This window comes from Limanda limanda, chromosome 22 (genome assembly GCF_963576545.1).
Source record: "Limanda limanda chromosome 22, fLimLim1.1, whole genome shotgun sequence".
NCBI lineage: Eukaryota > Metazoa > Chordata > Actinopteri > Pleuronectiformes > Pleuronectidae > Limanda > Limanda limanda.
In genome coordinates this window covers 14,324,267-14,349,676 of record NC_083657.1, presented here as the reverse complement: position 1 = coordinate 14,349,676, position 25,410 = coordinate 14,324,267, and the positions used below count along the sequence as shown (strand labels likewise).

The 25,410-nt window shown below is 40.8% G+C and overlaps 1 protein-coding gene across 3 annotated transcripts in view; it reads right to left on the bottom strand.

Annotated features, from left to right (window-relative positions):
* nrxn2b (neurexin 2b) overlaps positions 1 to 25,410 on the bottom strand; it is a 533,986-nt gene that overhangs the window by 474,851 nt on the left and 33,725 nt on the right. For 2 of the 3 annotated variants that reach the window (XM_061066072.1, XM_061066073.1), the window contains exon 2: positions 19,988 to 20,008. In XM_061066072.1, the coding sequence (XP_060922055.1) occupies positions 19,988 to 20,008 (21 nt within the window). Of the gene's footprint in view, positions 1 to 14,505; positions 14,524 to 19,987; positions 20,009 to 25,410 lie in introns of all 3 variants that reach the window. The other variant, XM_061066075.1, reaches the window with a different exon arrangement.

The following is a 25,410-nucleotide window of genomic DNA, read 5'->3' as shown; positions in this document are numbered from 1 at the left end:
CAATAGACGAATGATGCACAGGAACTGCTGTGATTCAACAGTTCGTTGATGAAAATAGCTCACCCATATATTGTGGTTTCTAAAGAGTGTCTGTGTTGAAGAATTGAGCTGCTTATAACATTGCACGGCATTGAAGTGTTTTCCATGAGAAAAGAGGAGTTGAGTCATTTCTATGAGTCTTGCTTTAAGAGGGGGCAAACAGTGCACCTGTTACCTTGGAGATTCGGCTCCTTAGTAGCTAATCTGTGCTACCTGGGGAAAGCACTCCTGATAGGAGTTTAGCAGCTGTGGATGGGTAAGTGTACAGTTCACTATGGAGAACACTAATGGCTACTAATAACATACACACATTACAGGATGAAGTCTGAAAAAAAACAGTCGGGCACGGAACACAGCCCTGTTGGGACCCCACATGGTGACAATAATTAAGCAGGGAAATCGCAATAGCAATATATTCCATCCTGGGCCTTCTCTTTGTCCCATTAAATTGTTGTTGCAGTAAATAGCAGGTAAATTGGTCTCTTCAGGCTCTTTGGGATCGCTTATTGGTCTAATGGCTAGTCTGGCTGTCTGCTACACTCTGACACTCTTTTGTTAAAAAAAACAAAACAATTATTTTCTGTTGATGTTGAACTTAGCCACCATATTTCCAACTCTCCCAGCAGTCAACAGTTGTCTCTTGAGACTTGTTTGTTTGTACATGTCGTCTATGTCCTTTAATATGTGGTTGGTAACCAGGTGAAACCACGGGTCAGAATCACTGCTAGATCCTTTTGATAATTAAGACATAGACGGACTAACCACTGAAGACAGCTAGTCTCCATCATGGCAACAATATTCACATAATCAGTCTCTCTTTGGTAATAAGTCTTCAAAGTAAAATAACAGCAATTCAGTAAATCATTTGAATTTATACATTATCCACACACAAAAACAGTCATAAAGCAACTGCAGTTTCATTAAATGATTAAATAATCTTCACTGCAGATAAACCAGGTATGATATTCACAATGTTTTGTACCCTTACTCTGCAGCTTAGACTGTTAATAAAAAGCTCTGCAGACAATGTCCATCACACAAACAATAAAACAGTAAGCATATTCACAGGCAAGTTTAGAAGAGTAGACAAAACTAAAAAAGCATGAGCAGCATGGCCACTGCAATACTCTCACTGCAAGACTTCCATTTCCCATTACAGACATTACCTCGTGTTGAGTAAAATGGAAGAACAGCGGTGTACAATGATAAGAAAAATGGCACAACACCTTCAGATAGCGTGCAAAGAGTCCTTCCTGTTCCTTTTAAAACTGTAGCATCGATCTGAAGCTGCAGGGACTGAGGATCAATATAAATTTAGTGAAATAATAACTGAATGGAAAGAAACCAGCTTGCGGCCACGACTTCCAGCCGAATTAATTAGAGCAACATCTCCAAACATTAAGGACTGTAATGTCAGTCCTCGCATGGCTAAAATCTCAACTAAGCAGCTGGATGGATTCACAGACAGGAAAGCAGACAGTTTTAGCACGGTATCAAAACTCCACTTGTCGCTTTGCTTATCCTTGATTCGCCTTCCTTCCTGCTGGAGCAAGACAGATAAAAAAAAGGTGCTCTTCTCAAGTTGCTCTCATCAATGCTGCTAAACCAAGAGTGCAAAATCAGTGTTAATGGCTCGAAAAAGGACTGAATACATTTTAGAATGGCTATATTTACCAAATACGATAATATTTGTTATTATTGTTGTTCGATTTTTAATTTTGCATTTCAGTATTTGAATGTTTGCTTTGGGAAATCAGTCTACATATACAGTATACTGTGATTTGACTCTTACCATAATCTCTCTGTGAGATGGGATAAAGCCAATTATAAATGATTCTCTGAAAGCCACTTTGATTTGAATCTCTCCTGTGAGTGTAAAGGTGGTGCTACAAGCTTTTTTTTCAAGACTGTGAACCTGAAGATGCTAGATGAACTCACATAGGCAAGGTTATCCTGCTACACACACGTTTCTAGGATTGCTGATTCAAACACTGTTTGCTTCTCCAGAGCTATGGAAATCAAGATCAAATGTATTGTTTGTCGTAAAGGTAACATGACATCGCTCCCTTGTTTGGGTCTAAATCTCTATGGTTCTTTGTTTCTGCCAAGTGACAGCAGTTGATGCTAGAGATATATTTTTCCAGGACTTGGTTTTCAAGGGCCTGGTGAGGAAAGCACGTTTCTAATCAACCACCACTCAAAACTCTGAAAAGAGGAGGGGAAAAGGACTCTCAACTGCAATCATTCATTTTATCCACCTGCCTGGCTGCTTGAAATGAAAACAGGCCGCTAAGATGAGGGCCCGAAGGGCGAGAACCTTGGGAGTGGGCATGTGTCTGCCTTTCATACACTGGTTGGATCCGCATCCGTCAGTGCTGTCACTGCAAACTAAACAGTGGAAGGCAATGACAGAAGTTTGGAAAAGTAGGATGCAAAATTGTGACATGGGGGGGTGATTTTGTATGAAATATGTATAGCTCTGCTAGAAACCGACTTTTCTGTGAATTGCTCCCTAACTACCAGCGATTTTCAGCTTCTCTCCAGCTGAAGACAAAGGTCTTGGGCAGTGAGAGCATGGGCAGGGTGAATGGATGCAGGCATGTCTGCTGGTGACAGACAGGTACACCAGTCAATATTTTCATCTTTATGAATTGATGGTCATCAAAGTATTAAGTACCACCTATGGCCACATTAGAATATGGACAAAACTAAAAGCCTGGTCAATAGTTTGTCACACACAAACACACCCCCAGTCATGGCAAGGCAGCTAAACTGGTGAACAGCTTCCAAAACAAAAAAAAAAAAGTATAAATAATAAAGTCAGTTTCGATCAACACATCGCTGCTATCCACAAACAAGCCAAGCCGAGAGACCTCATCATACGCAGCATCAGAGGTTTCTGAACAAAGCTTTCTATTACCCCACATCTTCTGACATTTCCTGTTATACTGTTCCCACTCCGTCTTTACCCAGGTAACCAAAAAAAAAATCACAAGCATCAAAAATACTTGACTTCAAAGTCACCTGCCAGCCTACACACCTTCTCTCAGATATGAAGGACAGAGCCATCTCACACTCTAGCACCCATAATAGCAAATGACTGATCAACCAATTCAACCCACACTAAGAATCTCTGCCATCTGTGAGAGATAAAGGACTTTGAAATGGAAGAAGAGTTCAGTTGTACCTTCTTCAATAAAAGCCCTAAACAAACTGAATCGTTGACATCATTTAGAAGTGAATATATCCATGTGTGACTGCACACCTGCAAGTGTGAGCATGGGTAGAAGCAGAGACAGGCATTTATATGGGTGGATTTGGTCAGGTTTGTATATCATACATAGCAGAAATAGTTGTAACATAGTAGGTTTCTTTGTGGAATATACCGACAGTGGTCCCTTCATCCCTGGTTGACCTTGGAACACACTGTAATGGAGAATGGGATTGACGTATAGGTTTGAGGGGTTCGTCTCTTTAGAATTTGAAAGGGACACTGCAACACCGCTTCCTGAGATGGTTTTACAACAAATGTATATACAAGGAAAGTTCAAGATGTGGAGGCTGTGCTGGTCTTGGATGGGCTCCTACCTCCAGGTCTTTTTTAAGTGTATTGGATTTATTTCTAGCTTTGTGGAAATCTGTTAAGTATTTTTTTGTGTAATTTAGCTGGCACTCTTTTGCCGAAAATAATGAACTTTCTCAAAAATATCATATAATTGAATTAACACCTCACAAAAATGGTTTCAGCCAAAACAAAATGACATCATAATTTTTCATTAATGTTGGTGGCATTGTAGGATTTTTGTGTCATACTGTAGGTGTTGCTATGGTATACCGTAAAAACTGGAAACTAAGTTTCAAAGTGACCCCATCCTAATCTATTATTTCAAATTATCTGTATCAAATTCTATATGCTAATCTTTCCGTGCCATTTGTAATAGGTAGGAGCCAGACACTGTGATTCCAATGCCCTTAATGTAGCAGCCTGCGCCGCTGACCTCATTTGTGGATCCACATACTCTTTAATGTGGTGCTGCCCTGCAGAAATAGGGTCTCCCTCATATAAAATTTCAGGTTTACAGGGTGACTCTGTAATTGAGCTCGGCACAGCTCAATGCAGCCATGATATACCCCTCTGTTGAGTGTATGTGTGAGCAGAGTGCATACAGGACGCCTGTGCAGAAATTATGCCAAATCATTACTAAAGTCGAATAACAGCATGCTAGTTTTCTCCTTCACAAGTTTATTCTGGTCTTGTTGTCCTGGTGATAATAATGATTTTTTCGTACTTTGATGGGGGCTAATAGCAGTTCACAGGTTAAGGAAGCCGCCTGAACAAACCAAATAATAAAAACAACAGGAGCTCAGTCGTTCTATTACCTAATCAGAGTTCTCTTTATCATAAAAGAAAAAAAACAAGAACAACAACCCTTTTCTGTGCTTGCACAAACACAGCCATTATCTGGGTAAACAATTATTCACAGTATGTGTAAACGCTGATTACAGCTTCCCCCTGTTGTGTGCACTGGGAGGGAGACATTCACTCATCAAATATGGATGGGATGGATGTTGATGCTTTCCATCATGGCACTTAATCACGGCCTTCAGAAAACAGTAAAGGACAAGCGAGATGTGATATGGCAACTGTAACTGCTGGCTGGGAAGGTAAACACTTTCTGTTTTGCCTACTAAGTGTGTGTGGATAGTGAGAAGTGATGATTGGGCTCAAGATAGTTTTTGTCATGTTCATGTTAATGATAAACTCTGGGGTGTGTGAAGACAGGTCTTCCCATATCAGATCATGTCAAATGTCAATGAAACCACAGAGAATAATTGTAATAATAACTACTCAGGACTAGAGAGTATTGGAAGTTTGTCATACTGGTATTGAAGAATATGATATGGCGATAATAATTGTAAATTATGTTTCATCGCCTAGCTCTATTCTGGTCTTGACCAAAGCACTATGCTGTTACAGGCTGCCACAGTGGTGAAAACACTGACCTCAAATGACGTCCTGTGTACACAGTGCTGGTCGCAGAGACACTCACACCTTCAATCCCCTGACAAAGCAATATGTTTATCACCCTGCTATGGATTTTCTCTCAAGCTGAATGATGAGATGGAGTCACTTGCAAACATGCACACACCCATTACCGCGCAAGTTTAGCATGCAGGACTCATCGACCCGCAGAGCACAGACAAACACAGCCCACAGACAGGGAATGGAAGAGAAAAAAGCCTGTATCACGAGAGCGACTAACCTCTTGATCCGCACCTGATCTTCGCTTGTCTTCAGAAGGCAGTATCAGTGTCAGGCTAAGGTCAAAAAGTAAAGTCAAAGGGCCTATAGGGAGAGGGGATGAGGTTTAGCCCTGAGCCACAAGATCCAGGGGTTCAGGTGGAGGGCAAATTGGCAACTAAAAAGGAATAGAAGAAATGGAGTTTTTTCATGGATCCATGGAAAGTAAGGGTGCCATACCTTCGTTAAAATAAATTTAAAGGGCTTTTTAAAGAATTCCCTGGCCAATGGGATATAAAGAAACCCCCCTGCATTTTAACACATCCTTGCCCCCTATAGCTTTTTGTAAAGATTAGTCAATTTGAGTTGGTAGGTTTCAGGCTACTAGGGCAGAGTCAAGGTCAAATAGACACAAAAATTCCAATTAATTTAATTATGAAGTTCGTTATTAGTATGACTAATAACGCAATGGGAAATGCCATGCCATGCCATGCATTCCAGGATTTAAAGAAGCTGTAGGAACTCTGGGAAACCAACACCTTCATGTATGTGGGCTAATGGATCATAATCTAAACATGTTGTTCGAGAGCAGCAACAAAGTTTCATTCTCGTTCGATATTTTGAAAAAGTGGACCAGCAGCAACGTACACAAACAAAGTCTTGAGAAGCTAATTACCATACAAGACTAACTTATGCCTGCTGAATGCAGTGCTGTTTATTTTAAAAAGCCATTACGTAAGGTAATTAATATGCGTAGACTCAGGGGGGCAGTGGCTCAGCAAGCTTAGTGTTTACTCTGCTTTAAAGGGTGCTGCTTGCATTTGGGCTCATTATAAGCTGCTCTGTATTCAGGGTAAAAGTAGGTGATAGTAATTCAAGGATTTGTGATGTATAGACTGAATCAGGGCAGTTATTACCAAGTATGTATATAAGACTGCTGTAAAGAAGTCTTCAGATTCATTTCTGACTGAAAGGACTGACCTACAGTTTACCTGGGAGGAAAACTTCCAGCAGGAATTGGCCACGTGGCTGGTATTTTTTTTATTGCATTTGCTAAGCTTTTGAATACCGGTTTTCTCAAAATGGGGATAAGAAACTGTGTGAATGACTGAACTTTGCGATTTTGCTAAAATATCATGGCCCGTGTATGGCTGCCTAATTCTGAAAAGAGCAGTCTATGAAACGAACAGAGACAAAAATGTGTATCCATGGTGGTGGCAGAGGGACTTACGCCCCAACAGTAGAAAGGGCAAGGCACCCTGTGGAAAGGTAAAGAAGGACGGGAGGTCGACGTGTATGGGACTGGAGCTGTGGCTTAGTATGGCTGCCACGTCCACTACTCTGACAACTAATTTGCCCTAACATTTCAGCAAAAAGGTCAGACAACCCTCTGCTCAAGTTTATGAATAGTGTAAAGGGGCTCAGGCTGACAGAGAGGAGAAACAGCGAACAAGGCAGGTAGAAGGTCTCTTCATTGACTTGGCTTAGAGAACGGGGGGGAGGCGGCTCTTGTCAGTGTCCAGATGGGAGATGCTCTGTATCCTCTAAATCAGGAGTGGAGTTCTGACCTTATCTTATTCAACTGGGCCAATGGCTTAAGGCGCTGAATCGTTCAGCTTGCACTCTCTAGTGCCTGCAGATTTCAAAACAGGACACAAAAACAGACACCAAAAAAATATATATTGTTCCTGCATGCAGAAGCCATAGCCTTAGGCATGATAATGCCTTTGGTCTTCCAGGATGTAAATAAATGCACTTTCACACACTGCTTAGGGAGTTAATGCCATTCACAGAAATCCTTCTGCTCATGAGGATGCTCACCACTGAGGTCATGAAGGTCTGGGCAACAATACAGTGTACAGTTCAAAGATAACAGGCTTTGTCATAAGATAAACAGTATCATTACTTGTAGGGAGGTGGGTTAAGTTAATAATATTGTTCTTACTACAAAACATTTAATCAACAGAGTGGTTCTATAAATGTCAACAATATGAACCTACAAAATTATAGTGTCATAATTTACTTTGATTATTGCATGAATATATTATTGTATAATGGGGATAGGGGGCAAGCCTCATAAACCTAGCAAGCTAAATTTGAGCATCTTGATATTTCTAAAACCTTGGACTCAACTGAACAGCCAGTGGAAATATATCTAGAACACCAGTCATGGGTGTGGGAGATATGGACAGGGCATACACCAAAAACACAGGATAATACTGACCAAACATTATGCCAATAGTAACAAACATCGACTTTGATGAAAACTACATTAATAATTCCCCTCATGTTTTGGAAAGTCTGACTGAACTGAGAAATTACAAATTATAAATTACTGGGGGTTTCTGCACTGTTTAACAAAATGTTTAACATCACAGTGCACAAAGTAACTCCTTTGAGAAGGTGCACGCATTTATGCACAAACAGGCTTACACTTAAGACGCAGCACGGGCTCTGTGTATTAAGCTAAAAGATTAATTTTGCTAGTTTGTCCATATGTAACTTCTTTACTGACTCCTGAGTTACTCTAAAGGATCACATGGCTCCAGAGTAACTCTTCCTCTTCCTCTTCTCCGGCCATTCTCCGTGAACACAGACCCTGAATGCTTTCTGTCCAGATGGGCCGAGCCGGCGACACTTGTTCAATTAAAGGCATGAGGGGAGACCTAACCACTTTATTATCTGCAAGCTGGCCCCACATTGATCAGCCTGACTAGGACCACTCACAGACTGGGTGACAGCTTAATCTGGGTCCTGCACATGCACAAACGCAGTCTTTCACTTTCTCACACACGCACTCACTGACATATGTCCCTGCCCACGCACACACACACACACACACACACACACACACACATACACACACACACATACTGATTCATATACTCAATCTAGATGTGGATATACTGGGGATTCTGCACAGGTGTAGGCGTCCATTTGTCTGTCTCATGTTAGCAAAAAAAGAGAAGAGGTTTTGGGGGATTGGATTGGTTTCAGTCATTGCAAACTGTCAAGCCATGAAAACAAATGATTTTCTTTCTTCCTGTTTCCTAGTGGAACCAGCAGAAATCTAATTGCTAGGGTATATTTCAAGACCCAGTGTGAGGTACATCTTAATGACTACTTGTAGCATCAGGATTGTTCAGCGACTTGCTTTCTACATGTTCATTTTGGTGTTAAGATGACTCAAACAATCCAACAACAAACTCCCTGACTTGGGGATACAAATACTCTATTGTGTGGCATTAAATATAAATAAGGTACAGTTGATCCAAAGAACATGGGCGATGGTTTTTAAAGAACATTTAGTAAACTAAATATCCAAAGCAAGATCCGGAATATTCTGTATGATAGATTGAAATAGTAGATTGTGTGGTAGTCCAGCAAACTGAGGCTGAATTGAATGTGGAACCAGCTGATGTGTGTCATCAGACACTTGAGAGAGAAGCAGATATACACATGTTCGAAATACAGGGGATCTTGGGGGATCCAAGATTGTCCCCTGCATTTGACACTTGAGACTCCCTGAAAGCCTCAACAGCAAAATGATGGGGCGTCTCTGGCGTACTATGCACAGTTATTACTTTTAGGATTAGGACGCACTTTGCATAGGGCACCACAATTATGATCACCCTCATAATCAACATAATCATTCATAATGATGAATTGGTGAACAACCGCGACACACAGCCATTCCGGGGCAAAACCACAGCCAGTGAGGTCTGAGCGTCAGAATGACGTTGGATATTGCTTAGCAGCCGACTGCACATGGCACTGTGCGCTCTGGTGGGACCTGGAGCGCTGGGTGCTTTTCCTCAGACTTGGTGGTCCTGTGGTCAGGCTGTGTGCACTGTGGCTGGGCCAGTGGAGCTGTCCATGGTCCCTGGGTCCCTGCCCCTACTGCTTGACCTCGGGCAGGAGCCTGTGCAGCCCTTCTGTGCCGCTCATTTTATATGTTAATAATTAACACCAACACTATTCAGAAATTGTATGGTTCCGTACAGCACTGATGTTTACTTTGTGGTTGTTTAAGTTGCTTGAGTTTATTAGACACGTATTTAAAAATACATCGAAACACACACACACACACACACACACACACACACACACACACACACACACACACACACATTCACTCACACACACTCACACACACACACACTCACGCAGACAAGAGAGATTATACTGATAATTCCAGGAGATTCTGTCGTAACACATAGTTTGAAGCCCTGTTAATGCATAAACACAGATATATGATTTGCGCAGGTTTTTATAAAGATCTGCTCTAAGTTTGATTGATTAGAAAAGTGCCGAGGAGCAGAATCACTTGTTGCCCCGGCGGACCACCCTGGATACTGTAAAGTACAATCTGAGTTTTTCACCACACTCAGTGTATTCGTGTAGAGGGTCAAATTATCAAAATATAATTGATGTTGTTTATTTATTTAGTGTTTAATGTAACGTGGTGTATACTAACACTTTGTAGATGACGGTGGCTTACTTGACAAAGTGAAACCCTGGTCTAGCTGAACAGTCATTAACAGTGAATCCTAGTGAAGTATCTAGGCCATGTCTCCTCCTACTGAAACAGCCTGCTGCTTTGATGCCTCAGCTCTTGAGGTTCCCGCTAACCCCTCCTCTACCTCGCTCTATCCTTTCTCTCTTGTTTCCTATCTTTATATATCCATTCCTTCCTCTTTGCAGTCCAAGCCTTTGCTGTTCATCCCTCATCTCCCTCTAACCCTTGTCTACAACTTCTCCCCTCATTTCTACTTCTCCACCTCCAAATGATCACATGCTGATAAATCAAGTAGGCCAGGCCTAAGCCACTAGAAGAGAGCACTGAGTGTCTTTGGTATCAAAGCTCCTCCTCTGTGGCCCTCAGAGAATCAGAGACCTGACAGATAAATAAATAACAGCGGTAGGGCGAAGAGGCTTTGTGGCAGCTGCTGAACAAATTTATGGTGTTTCTGATAACAACTCATCATAGCGGTTAGGCCACACTTACAGTCAGGGGAAAAAAATGAGGAGCCTTGTCTGCAGAGAGGTTGCAAAAGGGACAATTCAAACATTTCCATCAGAGATGTCTGGTTCTTTTAATGTAAACTAAGTGGTAACTTCACACACTGTACTTAAGCACCCAGAGTTGACCTAATCATACAAACTGCAGAGCAATGTGAAAGCAGTATGAGTTCACACCAGTCCACAATGGAAGAAGATAGAGCTGTGTTTACAGATGCAGAGCAGCAGCAGTTTGAATCCAGGACGGACTCATTTATCAGTGGTAATCATGAGTAAACTGCAAGTACATTTCAAAATAAAAAGTTATAAAATGTGTATTTGTTAAGATGTCCGCTTCCATTTCACATCAACTTATAAAAGCAAATGTTATACAGAAGATGAAAACACATATATGTATATATAATGTGACGTAATGGCCTCTGTGTTCTGTAAACTGTGGCTTTCACACTGGTGTATAGCATGTATATAAAATTGTTTCAGTTAAATGTTTTTTTTCCTCTGTGTCTGTTCAGTTGGTAATTGGTATGGCTTTAAAAACAAGAACATATTTTTCAAGAATGTACTTTTTACTCAACATATGCAAATGGAGCAAAATGATGATGTGGTAACATTTCTTTGATTACATTCAATGTAGTGTAGAATTTCAATAGTGTATTTTAAAAGCCAACCAAAGAACTATAAATGCTTTACAGACCCCCCCCCCCCATCTACTACTATATGAATTGATGAGTTGGAAAAAGAAAAAAATATGTTTCAGGACACAGAACTGTAACATATCTGTACAGTCATGTGTGAATATGAGTTATTGGTCGGTGTAATCTTTAAAAGATCTGATAGGAGTTCAGATTTGACCTCAGAGCTTTCCTGAAAAGTTTACCTTAATTTCTGGCTTGGATCTAAAAACACTAAATCCTGAGCTTATGTCAAATTGTCAAACGAAAAACCTGTTATCTACATATGAGAAATGATATGGAGTTTTTTTCCCCCCAGTCTATCTCTAAGGAACTCACCATACAGTTGGATATTAGAGACAGAATTAATGAGGCAAACATTGCGTACATCTGGATTCTCAAGTCAAACATTTTGTCAGGATGAGCCTTAAGATATTTTGGGGATTTGGGAGATGTGACTGTTTTCACAATTTTTATAATTTGTATTCTGGATAAATTCCTTTTCTTCTCCTTGTCAGTTTAATGCTTTTTGCCCCTGCATAACCATTCTCAACAAAGGATTATGTAGGTGGTCGACAAGGATGCCAAGTTCAGCACTGACAGGTTTGGTAGGATGTTTGTCACTTTAAAGGAAAACACTGGGTTGTTTTTTTTCTTCCTCTGAGCATACACTTCTACACTTTAATCTGCAACAACAAACACCATGGTATAAATTAGAAATGTATTATTTCTATTCAGCTGTATATGCATCTACTCATTTATTCCAAAGGTTAGGTTAAAGCTGTGGTGAGCTTTGATTACTATGTGTCCGTCAGCATGGCATATTTGGTTTAAAGCTGTCGTATTACACAAGATATGTACAGATTATGACATGTTGAGAAGACAAATATGCAGCTTTGAAAAAATATTTGAGCAGTTGTGTGTGTGTGTGTGGTTGGGGGGGGTTAAATGTGATGTATTTATTTATATGCTGCTCATCCTCACAAGGTCAAAGGTCAGGGTTTGCTACAGTGCTGCATTCCACCAGCTGGTAGGGATTCAGTGCCTCGCTGAAGGCGTTTCAACAGCTTGCATCAAGTGTCTGCTTATAAAAGGCTTAAACTTGGGTGAAAGGCATTGCTTGACTGCCTTCAAGTCACTGCACAGTGTTCCAGACCAGCAGTAAACACTGTTTCACAGCCAAAATGCTTCAGCTTGCTTTGATTTCCCCCTGAGATTAAGGTTAAAAGCTATTTTTGTATGCAATAAAACCCAGTAATCAGTAGTGGCCAATGCCTTATCAACCATTAATACACACAAACTTATCTGTGTTTAATCTTTATGTATAGATCCCACCACATTTAAAGGGTTTCTGAATTTAACTTGAAAATAAGTAAAGGAGATGACTCAAAGAAACCCAATAAGCTAAAGAAATAAGGCACCACCAAGAAAGAAAGCAGAAAAATTAAACGATAGAAAAAAAACGAGATGGTGATTGCAAGAGACAAAAAAGTGATAAGAGATGGGAGAGGGAGAAACAAAGGGGAGGATTTAGCAAGAGAAAAATACATTCTCCAATCTACCCTCCTTGAATCCCTAACTAATATAATTTTACATTCAGGCGGCGGGAGGGAGGTCCTCAGTGGCAAAACAAGCTCACTCAAGTGTTACAATTTTCCCATTATGAAAGGGAGGGAGGGATGAGGAGAGAATAGCTGTATTCCCCATATCCCTTGTTTTATTGGTCACTCTTATTCATCTCACCGGGCTATTGATCTCCATTTTACCAGACCATTTCTCTCTGCACTGCCTCCGTGCCACCAACAGCCCTTCATACATAATTGTAGGCGTGCTAAATGAGTGTTTGACAATAAATAAAGGCCCAGCTGAAACGAGACAGCTGAAACAAATGCTCACCTGGTGAATGCATCAGATTCTCTTTGAGAACCTTTGCAATTTGGACAGTCAGGTAGTGAAATAGAATTTTTAGTATGGTATAACACATCAGAGGGGTTGGGGCTCGGACAAGTTACAGTGATGGGAAAACACACACAACCACATAGGCATGTGTCACACATTTGTGCACAAAGAGCTGCAAAGTCTGTTCTGTCTTGAGAGGAACCCATTTACACACAAATGACGCGTGCACACACGTACAAGAAATAAGAATGGCGGTAACCACTTGCCTCAACCTTTTGGCTTCGCGGTCAGATGGAAGTGAGAGTGAGTGCAAGTGCTTTTATTTTCTCAGTACTGGCTGTCGACTCTGGGACAGGCAAAGATGGACTTTTTGCTGGGCTCGTCCCAAATGCAATCTCTCACAGTGTCACCTGGCCAGCATGGACTCTTAGCTTTACAGTCAGTGGCATTACATGGCATAATTGAATTCAGAAAAGGATGCAGGTGCACAACAGGAGTGTTGTGACACAAATAACAAGTTTGGTGGAGAAAGGAGAAAATGTGGAGCAATGACTCCTGGCTTGAACTATGGAAAAATCTGGTTATGAAAGTGTTTGTCATTGTCAGGAGAATAAATAGTTGAGAGTTAGCTTCTAAATATGTCAGCAGTCCTGTCTGGACACACAAAGGCGACAACAGAGCATAAATGTGTGCTCCAGTATTCTTTGGTAAAAACTCCACTGACAGGAGCCTCGACTCATGCTGTATTCAACGGTTTCTTAATGCATGTGCTCAGTGAATATGGTCACTGCTCCTTTTGGAAGCTTTCTGCTCTCTATATGCAGCTGAAAGTTGAAAGATGTCTGCTTTCTTGCTTCTACCATAATTTGAAAATCAACACATTAAAAAAATGTGTCAGCACTTCACTTGGCTGCCTGCACATATCTATGATACCTGGGATTTAAAAAAGACAGTAATGACTGAGATGCTCAGGTAGTTATTACTTTACCAACCTTCACGTGTTAATCTGAGCTGTCCCCAGTAGGGTATAAGCTCCAGACCATCACCGCTGCCGGCGTAAGATCTGCTAGGTTAATCACCTACTTTGTAAATGAGATACTATGATCTCTTATAATAGTGTCAAACATTAGGAGCCACCGAAAGAACAAGGTTAAGCCTTTATTAAGGACTTACACTGGATGCTAACACTTGTGTCATGAGGTGCTGTACTTGAACATATTTCCATAAGAGGGCAATCCTATTATGTTTTATAGCTCTAATTTTTATTTCATCATATTAGGTATACAGTGTGGGCGTTTAAGACACCTGGTTTAGCCTGTTAGTCCTTTGCATGCCATTAGCTCACTGAACAGCACACTGATGCTGGTACTGAGTGCTTCCTCCCTCTGCTCTTTATGCAGCATCAGTTCTTCTTGGCATAGATTCCACAAGATGTTAGAAACATCCCTCTGAGATTCTGCTCCATATTAACATGACTGCATCACATCATTTCTGCTGCACGCTCACAATGCCAATCTCCTGTTCTACCACATTGCAGAGCTTTTATTTTGGATTGAGCTCTGTATCACAATGAGTTATATGAGGTATTACATGAATTGTACACGTACTGATATATTTAAGCGTCTCTGTCACCTTCAACTGGCCATTCTCCTCTGACCTTTGTTATCAACAAGGATTTTCTTTGCACAGCAGCTCACTTGTTGTCGAGTGTTTTCTACAAATCAGCAGTTTCAGAAATCCTCAAACAAACCCATCTGTCCCCAACAAGCACGCATTCACTTTACCCACTTTCTCCATTATGTTAAAAACTATTTATTCTAATCAATGTTGTCAATACTGTTATGTAGATGATTTTCTCCGTTACATAGCATCTATTTGTGTCCGTCCTGGGAGAGGGATCTCTACTCACATGTGGCTCTTCCTGAGGTTTCTAAGTAGTTTTTCCTTGCTCTTGTTGTGGGTTAAGGACAATGGATGTCGCACCTTGTAAAGCCGTATGTTTCAAACAGTGATTTGTGAATATGGGCTGTACAAATCAAATTTGATTGATTGATTAACAAAAGCTCCTGACCTATATATACATGTGATTTTATGCACTGTTGAAAATTGTGAGAATAGCGGTGTACAGGTGTGCCAAATACAGTGATGTGTGAGTGTGTCCACTCTATATATCCTTTAATAACCTAAAGCTGCATTTCATAACTTCCTATAGAGGCGACGAAGCCAGTAGGCCTCTTAGCAAGAACCTATATATTTATCTAGCAGGAGAGGGATGAAGGTGATGACAAAGAGTAGGAGGAATTGTTAAAGGAAAGGATGAGAGAGATTTAAAAAAGGTACAGATAGGTGGCAAGAAGACAAAACAGTGATTGATGAGACGGGGATAAATCCTAAAGATGGGTGAAGGGATAAAAGAAGAGGAAGAGAGCAAAACATCATTGAATGATAGATGGGTGGATCAAAAACAGGAGGAGGATTACCACCACTGTATCCCTGACCGGGCATAAATTAGCTACTGCAGACAACAAAGCGAGAGATGAGGCAATATGAACTCCAAACACCTCACAACTCCGAGGTCCACTGGGAAATGCTTAAAAAGTCTGTCTTTGTTTTAATCCTACTTCAAAAGCAACAAAGGTACGAACGTGCACAACAAATGTTCATTTCACACTCAGAGGAAAGAAGTCCTTTGATGAGAGAGTTCAAATCTCTCCCAAAGCTCCTTGTGGTATGTCATGGTAATATAGCAAAAGTGCTCAGGTTCAATTTTTTGTGTTGTAAGCTGGAGAAAAATAATAAACTCAAAGAGGGTTGACTTCAAAACATTTTGAAGAATATGATAAAGTAAACATTATGACGTTTTTTTTGTTTTATGTACAATAGCTGTTGCAACCATCGGCTAGTTAAAAGTGAGTGATTCAACAAAAACTCGGAAGGCAATCTAATAGTTTACTATGGAAAATAAAATGTTCACTATAGTTGTCAAATACAGGCTTAAGTAGGGAATATGTGGCCATTCCAAAGTTTGACAGAGCTGTGCTAGACTTGAGAAGAGAAAAAAAAGAGGAATCTCAAGCAGAGCAGCACAATCTGGCACACGCAATCCTGTCCTTCACACACAAACACTACACCCCACCAGAGCTCTGGGCCATGCATTGGCCAATCCATTTCTCTCTCCATCATGGCAAACAATATTGCCTAAGGCCATGCATGTTGACACTGAAGCATCTGGAGTTGCTCACAAGTGGACGCCCACTCCATCCCCTTAGACTTGGTTATCACAAAGCAGAAAAATAGGAAGAGAGAGGAGAGAAGAAAAAAAAAAATCTGAGCTGTGTGGGGTGAAATTATCGTCTTGTGAGAACAGGCATGGCTGGACTTTGGCTCTTCCAGGACCCGGGGACGCATAATCTCCCGGCAACATCTGGCAGTAGCCGGGCAGGCAGAGGGAACATCAAGGCATCCTGCTGTCCAAAGGCTCTTGAGCAATTTCAGAGCTGACGAAAGAAGTCATTCAGCTCTGTGCCACCCTTTCCATCCCTGGTAATTTTTTTCCTTTCAATGAGGTTACTGTGTGAATATGTGCTTGCTTATATAAAGTAGTAGAATGGTTGCCAGCAATCTTCCACAATGGATTGCTTTATTTGAACACTGGAAATCTCCCGTGCGTTCAATGAAAAATAAAGGTAAGCTTTATTGATCTGAAAGAATGGACAAATGGTTTTGTTATGCAATGCTATTATATAAATAAATGCCTTATAGTTCTTCAATTGCTGTAGCAATGTACCATTTCTTGGCAAGACCAGAACCTTTTTCATTACCCAGGTGGTGAGCCTTTTTGCCAATGGAATTCAAAATAACAACAGCAGCTGGAGTTTGAATAAGGATCATGTACATGCACCATTTGTTCCAGAAACAAATCAAATCTAGGTTAATATCACAATGACATCAGTAAATTTAATATTTGCTTCATACTCTTGTGTTCTCCTTCTGTTGCCTTGATGCAGACGCATTTGGAGAACAGTACATTTTTTCGGTCAATGATTCTGTTTTGTTTCTCCTGAGCAAATAAGAACAAAATCCATAATCTCGTTTGGATGATCCAAAGTAATCTCCTATAACTACAGACCCCACTCAAATCTATAATCCGATATCTCTGGCAAACATCAAACTCCATTTTTTTCTTTTTTACGCTGGGGGAAAAGAAAAAAAATGTTACTGCCCTCCCCCGCGGGTGAGATTAAGTTGAAGGTCTGCGTGGCTCGGAGAGAAAAGATCATTAGCCTTGATCAGATTGATTAAGATCAGCCTGGCCAGCTTGGAACATCCCTCACCCAAACACAGCAGTGGGTCACTAAATCTATCAGCCAGTCTCCGGGGCCAGCAACACTGACCACGGATAGATTTGATCTGTTACTATCCAATTGTATAACAGGCATTTTTTTTCTCTCAGCCATGTCCATGGTCATAGTCTGTCAGACCATCAGTTGAAGTTAAATTAAAATGACTATCCTTCTTCTTTTGTATCTAGTCTGTCTTTAATGCCCCCGAAGCCACAGCCCAATTCAGTACGATTTAAAATGCCTTGCACAATGGCACTTTTTGCTACCAACAGATCCAAATAGTTGAAATGGCTACCTTGAGGTCACAACCCCTTCACTTAACCTACGACTGCATTCAGCACGTCGTGACATTTCTTTAATAACCTCCACGGGAACACCGCTGCTTCGGACAATAGAGTTTACATAATATAACTATACATCACACGTGCAGTCCTCCAGGGAAAGGGCATGCCTGGCGTTTCGCAGATGGCAGCGTGTGGCTAGCTCACCGGTAAAAACAGGTCAGTGTTGCAAGCAGATCGTCAATCGAGGTCCTACAGTGGGGGAGCCAGGGCCACCGGGCACCTTCCAGGGGCACCAGCCTCCCCGGGGTGTTTCCACATATTTCTGCATCATCAATCTCAACCAACCTTTGACTACATGGTCACTGACACTAATTAGACCAAATATGGTCAGAGGCAAACCCTAAAAATAGAAATATAGAAAGAAGTGCAGGTACACTCTGTGGATTTGGAATCAGAGACAATGAGCCACTAAATAAATCTATTGAGCTGTCTTGTTGATACACAATACTCTGGGAACTAGGAACACAACTCCGTGTCTTTAATTAAATTACATGACTTCAGAGAGCACACACTACTTGGGATGTTAGCATATGTATTTTAGGATTTGTGTATCTTCACATTAGAATATTCCACATTGGAGTGTGTGTTTTGTGTCAATGTTCATGAAATAAAAAATAAGGCTTTAGATCAGCTTTATACTCACTTTCACATTAGTGTTACGGTGTCACTGAACAAAACAGCTAGAGCCCTGTAACCTGTCCCCCTCTCAAAGTGCTGGGAGCATACAATCAAAGGAAATTAACCTACAACTTCCAGTGCAAAGAAATACCTGCAGAACCTTCTCCAAATAGTATTGAAAACTGAAGCTGGTGACCTAAAAAGGTCCGTCTTGAGAGACATTGCCTTGACATATATAAACAGACACACCAGCCCATATTATTTGTTACTTTGATACAAACGTACAAAAGTACTTTAACTTTACATTTTAATGTGTTTGAGAGTCTAGTTTAACTTCTGCAGTCTGGTGAAAAACTACAGAGGACGACCTAGTCCCTTGTTAGGTGCCCTACCCTTCCTTGAGTAGGTCACTCCTCTTCATCCCCTTCCTCTGCTCCTCTCCACCTCCTCTTTCTAACAAACAAGGTTTTTTCTTGCCCCTCACCTCACTCCACATCAGTCTAGGGGCACTAATCTGTCAAGCACTGTTGCCAGGAATCGTGGGTCTGCCACCATTTATTGCTATTCCCAACCTTCCCTCTGACATTATCTCATCAAGGGCCTCAGTGGTGACTTGAGACACGGCAGCAAGGGCGTGCTCACACACACACACAAAAACACACACACACACACACACACACACACACACACACACACACACACACACACACACACACACAAACACACACACACACTAACAAACACACATAAACGGTCTTTACAAGAGACTTGCATTTCTCATGAAGGAACAAGCTGAGAAAATGTCAGCTGCAAGTGTACACTTTCTACATATCATGCTGAGAGCAGGATTTAAATAAAACTCACTGGGTTAGTTGATAACAATGCAATAATACTATGATATATGATTCCATATTTCCAAAATGCCACAAGATAAACAACTAATGCACCGTAAAAAAAGACTGAGAGACAACTGGCATTTAAGATTTCAGCTTTAAAAGAAAACCTGGTGGAAGAGGGTGTTTGTTTTAGTGATTTCCCCTGCCGGTTCAGGCTGTGTGATAGGTAATCCATCATCTCAAACTCAGCGAGGAGGAAATGCAACTCAAAAACATGCAAACATACTCATACACCAAGACAAGGCGTTGCCACGCAGAGCAGAGATCCTGTTTCTCTTAAGTGGGACAAACAGAAAACAAAAGGTGAATCTCTTCCAGATCAGAGCAGAGTAGAGAGAGACAGGAGCCTGCAGACAGACAAGCTAAAGCTGATCTATCCATCAAGTCAGGCAACATCCACCACAAGGTGTGCCTGGCCCAAGGGCTAATGAGGCCCCCCAGGGGCCCCCACTTGCAGCCCTAGTTCACTGTTGTTGGATATAGGACAGGGAGGAAAGCAGGAAGACAGCATCTCAAAATCACCATGTCATATCTTGTTAGCTTTGACAAAACCTTGTTCACTGCAAAATTGGCTCAAGATTGTCAAGACATCTTGACATGTTTGTGTGAATTATGCCATATGCTTGTATCTATAGAAATAATAAAAAGTCCAAAAAAAAAAAACAAATTAAAAAGGACAAGTATAAATAAACAAGATTAAACAGGGATGATTTTGATAGTAAAGCCATAGCTTTAGTCTTATTCGGAAACTATAATTTAGGCCCCCTGGAAGTCACTTATAACCGCAGTCCAAACAGACAATGCCCCTCCCTGGAGAGAGGGCAAAAAGCATTCATAATCAGCCAGCATCAGAATCCATGACAGCATTAAGGGAAGCCATCAGAGGGCCTGAGGTGGAAAACATCTGTCTTACCTTCAACAGCATACTCTTCAGCTTCAGGGGAGGGTCCGACAGGAGTGCATGGAAAGAGACAGAGAGCAGAGTCATTAGTTGGTTACTTCTTCCTCAAATAACTGTCTTTCTATTAGTTCTTCAGAGAAAACTTTCACAAGATAAAATCTAAATAAAGACCGTAAAAGGGGCGTGAGGTCTTGGAGCCTCGACAGCAAAACAAAATAAAGTCTACCCCCCTGAATATTTAATCTCTATTATCTGACTTTCCTAAAATGCTGTGACTTATCCAATAATCCCACTAACACATATTTCTCTATTTGAGAAATACCCGACGAGAGTGTGGAGGACCAGCATTCCATAGCCACACTACCCCCCCATAGGGAGCAGGAGGCTTCAGTCAAAGAGGATCCCCGACTGAGAGAGGGCGACTCTCACACACTTCACTCCAGCTAATGATTCAGTGAGGGGGAGTCGAAGAGATGGGGCTCAACCAGGACGCTTAACATAAAAAAGCTACCCTACAGCAGCAGAGGCCAGCCTGCAATGCTAGAATATAAAACCGCTGCCGCCTAGCACTCTAGAAACCCCATGTTCGAAGATGAGGCACAGCCGGAGAATGTAAAGCAGCCTGGAGCTTTGCATCCCAGAGGAAAACTTGGCATTTTGATCTGCTGTTGGGTGTGCAGGACATGGGTCTTCGTGGGTTGCTGCTGTAATGAGTGGTAGCATGGTCATCCATAGACAAATGTGACGATACTGAGCTGGTTCACTGTGTTTGCAAGCTACATCTTTTCGGTCAGAATAAAAACAGAAACAGTAGAAGCATACACGGTCCTCACAGGCTTTTTGTGCCACAGCAGCATACAATTTATGCAAAACTGTGAGGTCAAATTATACTACATTATAGAGTTGGAAAGGGCAAATCTATATTTCATATATGGTGCATATGCTGCTTGTGTGTTGGGAAGCCTAGACAGTTAGAGTTGCTTTTAACATTAAGATTTGATGATAATGGCGGCCATTTAAAAGTCAGAAACACACCATTTGGCCCCCGACGGGGCTGAGGAGTAAGAAAAGTGTATATCCCACAACACACCAGTGGTGTTTTTGAAAAGGGATTCTGTTGAATGCAGCCTCTGCATGAAGCAAATCGCTCGTGTGCTTTTGAATTCTGTACTACTATCTCCCTCTATGAAAGCAGATCAAAGTGTTTTGAGCACAAACAATAGCAATTTACAGTTATTAGAAACCACAAGGTTAATGAATAATGAAATCAGGAGGAAAAGATAATTATTCTCGGATGACATCCTTGATATGGAGGACACACAACAGTTTCAGTCAAGGACATTTAAGAAAGACAAGAAAGTTTGACGAGTCAAGGCGAATGTCACCAGTGCTGCTATTTACCATAAAGACATCAACATTGATAATAATTGAAGCTCTCTGCAAGTGTACGAGTGGGGTGTGGTGTACTTAAACAGCAGAAAGGAACCAGCAGGCTTATCGGAGCATTTGCACAGCTTAAAGCATGGGGACTGCGTTTGTCTGATGTGGAGGAGAGGTTGTTTATATAATCACTGGCCATGACTGCCTTTCCCTCATCTCATTTCTGATCATCGTCCATCCTCCTTTTTTTTTCATTGTCCTCCCTGATATCCTCCCATCTCTCTCTCTATCCAAAGCTGGAGCAGAGGATGTTTGATCTACAGTAGAGGTTTTTTTTACATCATCATCAGCCATGACTCTGTATTTCCCCTCCATGCATCTCTCCACAAAGTCCCTCATACTTTCTTTATGCTCCCTCTGTCTCGCAGTCAAAACTAAGCTTCATGGAAGTCCATATTTCACTAAAAAAGAGGGACACCGCTTTGAGGAAATAGACAAACAGGGTGTTTAAATGCTCTGTAAAACTAAAATGTATTTCTGTACTGACCTGGATGATGATTGTCTTTAATTTATATTCATGGGGAGTAGCCCTCACTAGACTTTCCTATGCATCTATAGTGTGTCAACAAATCACATTCAAGCTCTAAAACTTTCATCTGCACTTGTGTAAAATCCCCCATTTTGCATTTAAAAAATACTCCTCGTCTGTTGAGGACATTAAGAATGATCTGTCAAGAGGCCCCCCTATAAGATTTAGTAAGCGCCGCTAATTGTTAAATCCATATCATTCTAAGGTTGACTCTGACTTGACAGATAATCCTTTTGAGCAAGCATTCTTTCTCCCTGGAAATAGTTCTGAAATCTAGCCTTAAGGATGAAATATGATTTCAGTCAGACGCTTGCTGGGGTATGCCCCACCCTTTGGAGCGTTTCCCTTTCATGCCATTGATAGTTTCCAGTAGTCTTTACCACCCATTATCTTTATCCCAGAGCTGTTTTTCATTATGGTCTATCCCACATAGCCTTAGGCTTTGAGCTCCACTGGGATCTTAGTCTTTTGAATGCACTTTGTGATTCATATGGGAGCATGGAGTACGAATGAAAATGCTCAAAAGCTTTTCTGTGTACTATAAGAGATGTCCTCGTGCAAAAAAGAGGCTCATAGCCGTGTCTTAGATTTGTTTCTGGGGTAAAAAAGAGGAATACACATTAGTTATTGTAACCTTTTTCACCCAATCGAAGACTAAAAATAACTCTAAAAGGCTGAAATGTAGACATAAACTTGTGTTAAACCGACAGCAAGTCAAATGTGTCAATTCTTTCATATATACCTCTAATTTACTGTGCAATACCTCCAGCGATAAACGCAATAAAAAAGTCTAAATTAAACGAGAAGGCAGTCATAGGATATGAAAGAGCAGAAATCAGACATGGGCTGCAACAAAAATAAATAGGCAAATAAATACCAAAGTAAAATTCAGATGGAAGCTCTGAAGAAACTGGATTTCTACACCAATGAATCCCTGCAGGCTTTGGAGGCAAATGAGAGACTTTTCAGACCTAATCCTCACCAAGCTAACTAAAGGATTTACAGAGGGGAGAAACAGCACGGCTGCATTGAAAAACAATCTCTTCTCTATCACTATCATCCCATTTCCTCACATGTGAGGGGAGCTTCACAATTATCTGCTGGTTAGATAGACAAAGGGCGTGAGAGGGCAGAGGGTTCAACAGTTTGAATATATTGTTATATTTATCAGTATAATTGTTAAAACATCATACTTAAACTGCATGTTAAATACAAGTAAACGAGCTATAATTAAAAAATATTATATAAATATAGTTATGTGACTATTGTGTGACTGTTGACGTCCTGTTGTCTAAAATAATATTTCATTTTTATAATATTTTCAGATAAAGGACTGAAGCATTGATCAATCAAGTCTTTGTTATGTCGGAAACATTAAAGGTACTTCTTACAAAGTACATGCCAATTAAAATATTGAAGCATGAGGATATATGAGGAGCATCTCATATACACTGTTGTATTATTTTACTTGTAGAGACAATAACCTAGAGGTTAAATATATAGTAACTGGACATAATGTTGTTTAAGATGCATCCAGTATAGTTAAGATACATTATGCTGAACTATGGACTGTCGTTTTTGTTGAAAAAAATGAATAATCATAAAATAACATATTTAAGTAAACATATGATTAGATAATTGACATATTCTTGGTACAGTCAGATGGTATAATGAGTTCCGATACTGTTACGGCTATAGTGTTAACGTTTCTGAAACGATTGAAAATAAACTATTTGGAGGGTTGCTCTCAGAGGAAGGGGTTGGTTTTACATTAAAACAAATGGTATTGTTTGAATATTTCCATCATACCAATAAGTGTAAACACATTTGTTCGGTTGGCTCATGTTTCTGTCTGTTTTCCAGCTGCAGTGTAGCTAACCTGGGGTATGTAGCTGAAATGTATCATAAAGCAAACACACCACCAGAGTGGACACCAGGGCAGCACACAGCACAACATTTTCTTTGGATCTGTACACAGCACATTACCCAAACAACACTGGGCTGGAGTGAGAGTGGGCTGTTTGTGATTTTTGGCCAACAGCTGTAAACACACAGGCGTCACAGCGCTGTGAACAATACACTGGCTCTTTTGATTTCTTCAGCATAACTTGTATTGACTTCTACATAATACACAACAGTGTAGCCACATAAAGGGAAAGTGGATTCCAAAACTGTTTAAAATCTTTGAGGACGGCCTTTTTTTCTAAACTTCAAATACAGACCATTATTTTACATGGTCCCCGTCTTGTGATTTAGTCTAGTTGCACTGGCGAGACTTTTAAAGTCTATTATGTTGGCCAGCGCAGTGTCACTCAGGAAAGTGTGAATTCAAAAGGCAAGAAGGAGAAAAGGCGAGAGACAAAGAAAAGGCAGTTTCCATCCAAGGCTGTTTGACATGTCCTCAGACAGGCACGGAGGAAAAGAAATGACAACATTAGTGAGTAACAGAGATGGAGTGCACACAGAGAGGAGAGGCAGATGGAGAGAAACGTACACGGAAATACCCCCCTCCCCACACACACACACACACACATCACACGCACACACATACACACACAGACAAACTCCCTATTGGCCCCCTTTCCCTCGCTCTTTACATTCTAATCAGAGGGAAGATTTGTCCTGAACTCTCCCACATTGTCAGAAACTTTCTCTCTGAGTGACAAGTTAATCCGCACGACATGGCCTTTGCAGATTCCATACCGAATCTCGACAGCGAAACACTAAACTTCCGCCCGACAAATGTAGTTGAGGCTTTTCTAATCCTGATAAAGAGAAAAAAGAAAATAAACAAATTGACTGATTTATCTTGCAACAGCACAACATATACAGTATACCTCATTTAATATAGGATGACAGGAAGGGGAAGAGAGAACTGGGTTCAAATGGAAGGGATTAGAGAGATGCAACATTTAACAAGTATTTAGGGGTTTTCCTCTCTGAAACATAAAAAGCCGTGTTAAATCTCTAGAATATTTAAATGAACTTGATTAACTTAATATCTCAAATCATTTAAAACTCCATATCCCACCTGTTTTAAAGCAATGTCAACAGCTTTGCACAGAATGCTAAAGGCAGATACCTATCATTTGCATAATACAAATCTGAGATTTTCTCATATTTTCTATTTTTATATATTTTTGCTCTCACACGAACAAGAGGTGCTTTTTATTAGTCTGAAAACCGGATAACAGAGAACCTGGGGGCAGCTCTGCCAAGGAGCACTTTTTTGGGTGAAAGTTTTTTGTCAGTTTGATAAAAACCTGCGGATCTCAAAAACCTTGTGGATAGACTTTACATTTGGTGGAAAGGTTAATCCATGAGCCAAGGAGCGAGTGGTTATTTGTCCGTGGTGCAGATCAAGATTCAGGTGTAGACAGTTGGTATGAACCTGTCATTGGTGTTTCATTCGAAACACTGTCTGCCTATTACTGGTTTTCCTCTTTGCTACCGGAAACAACCTTGC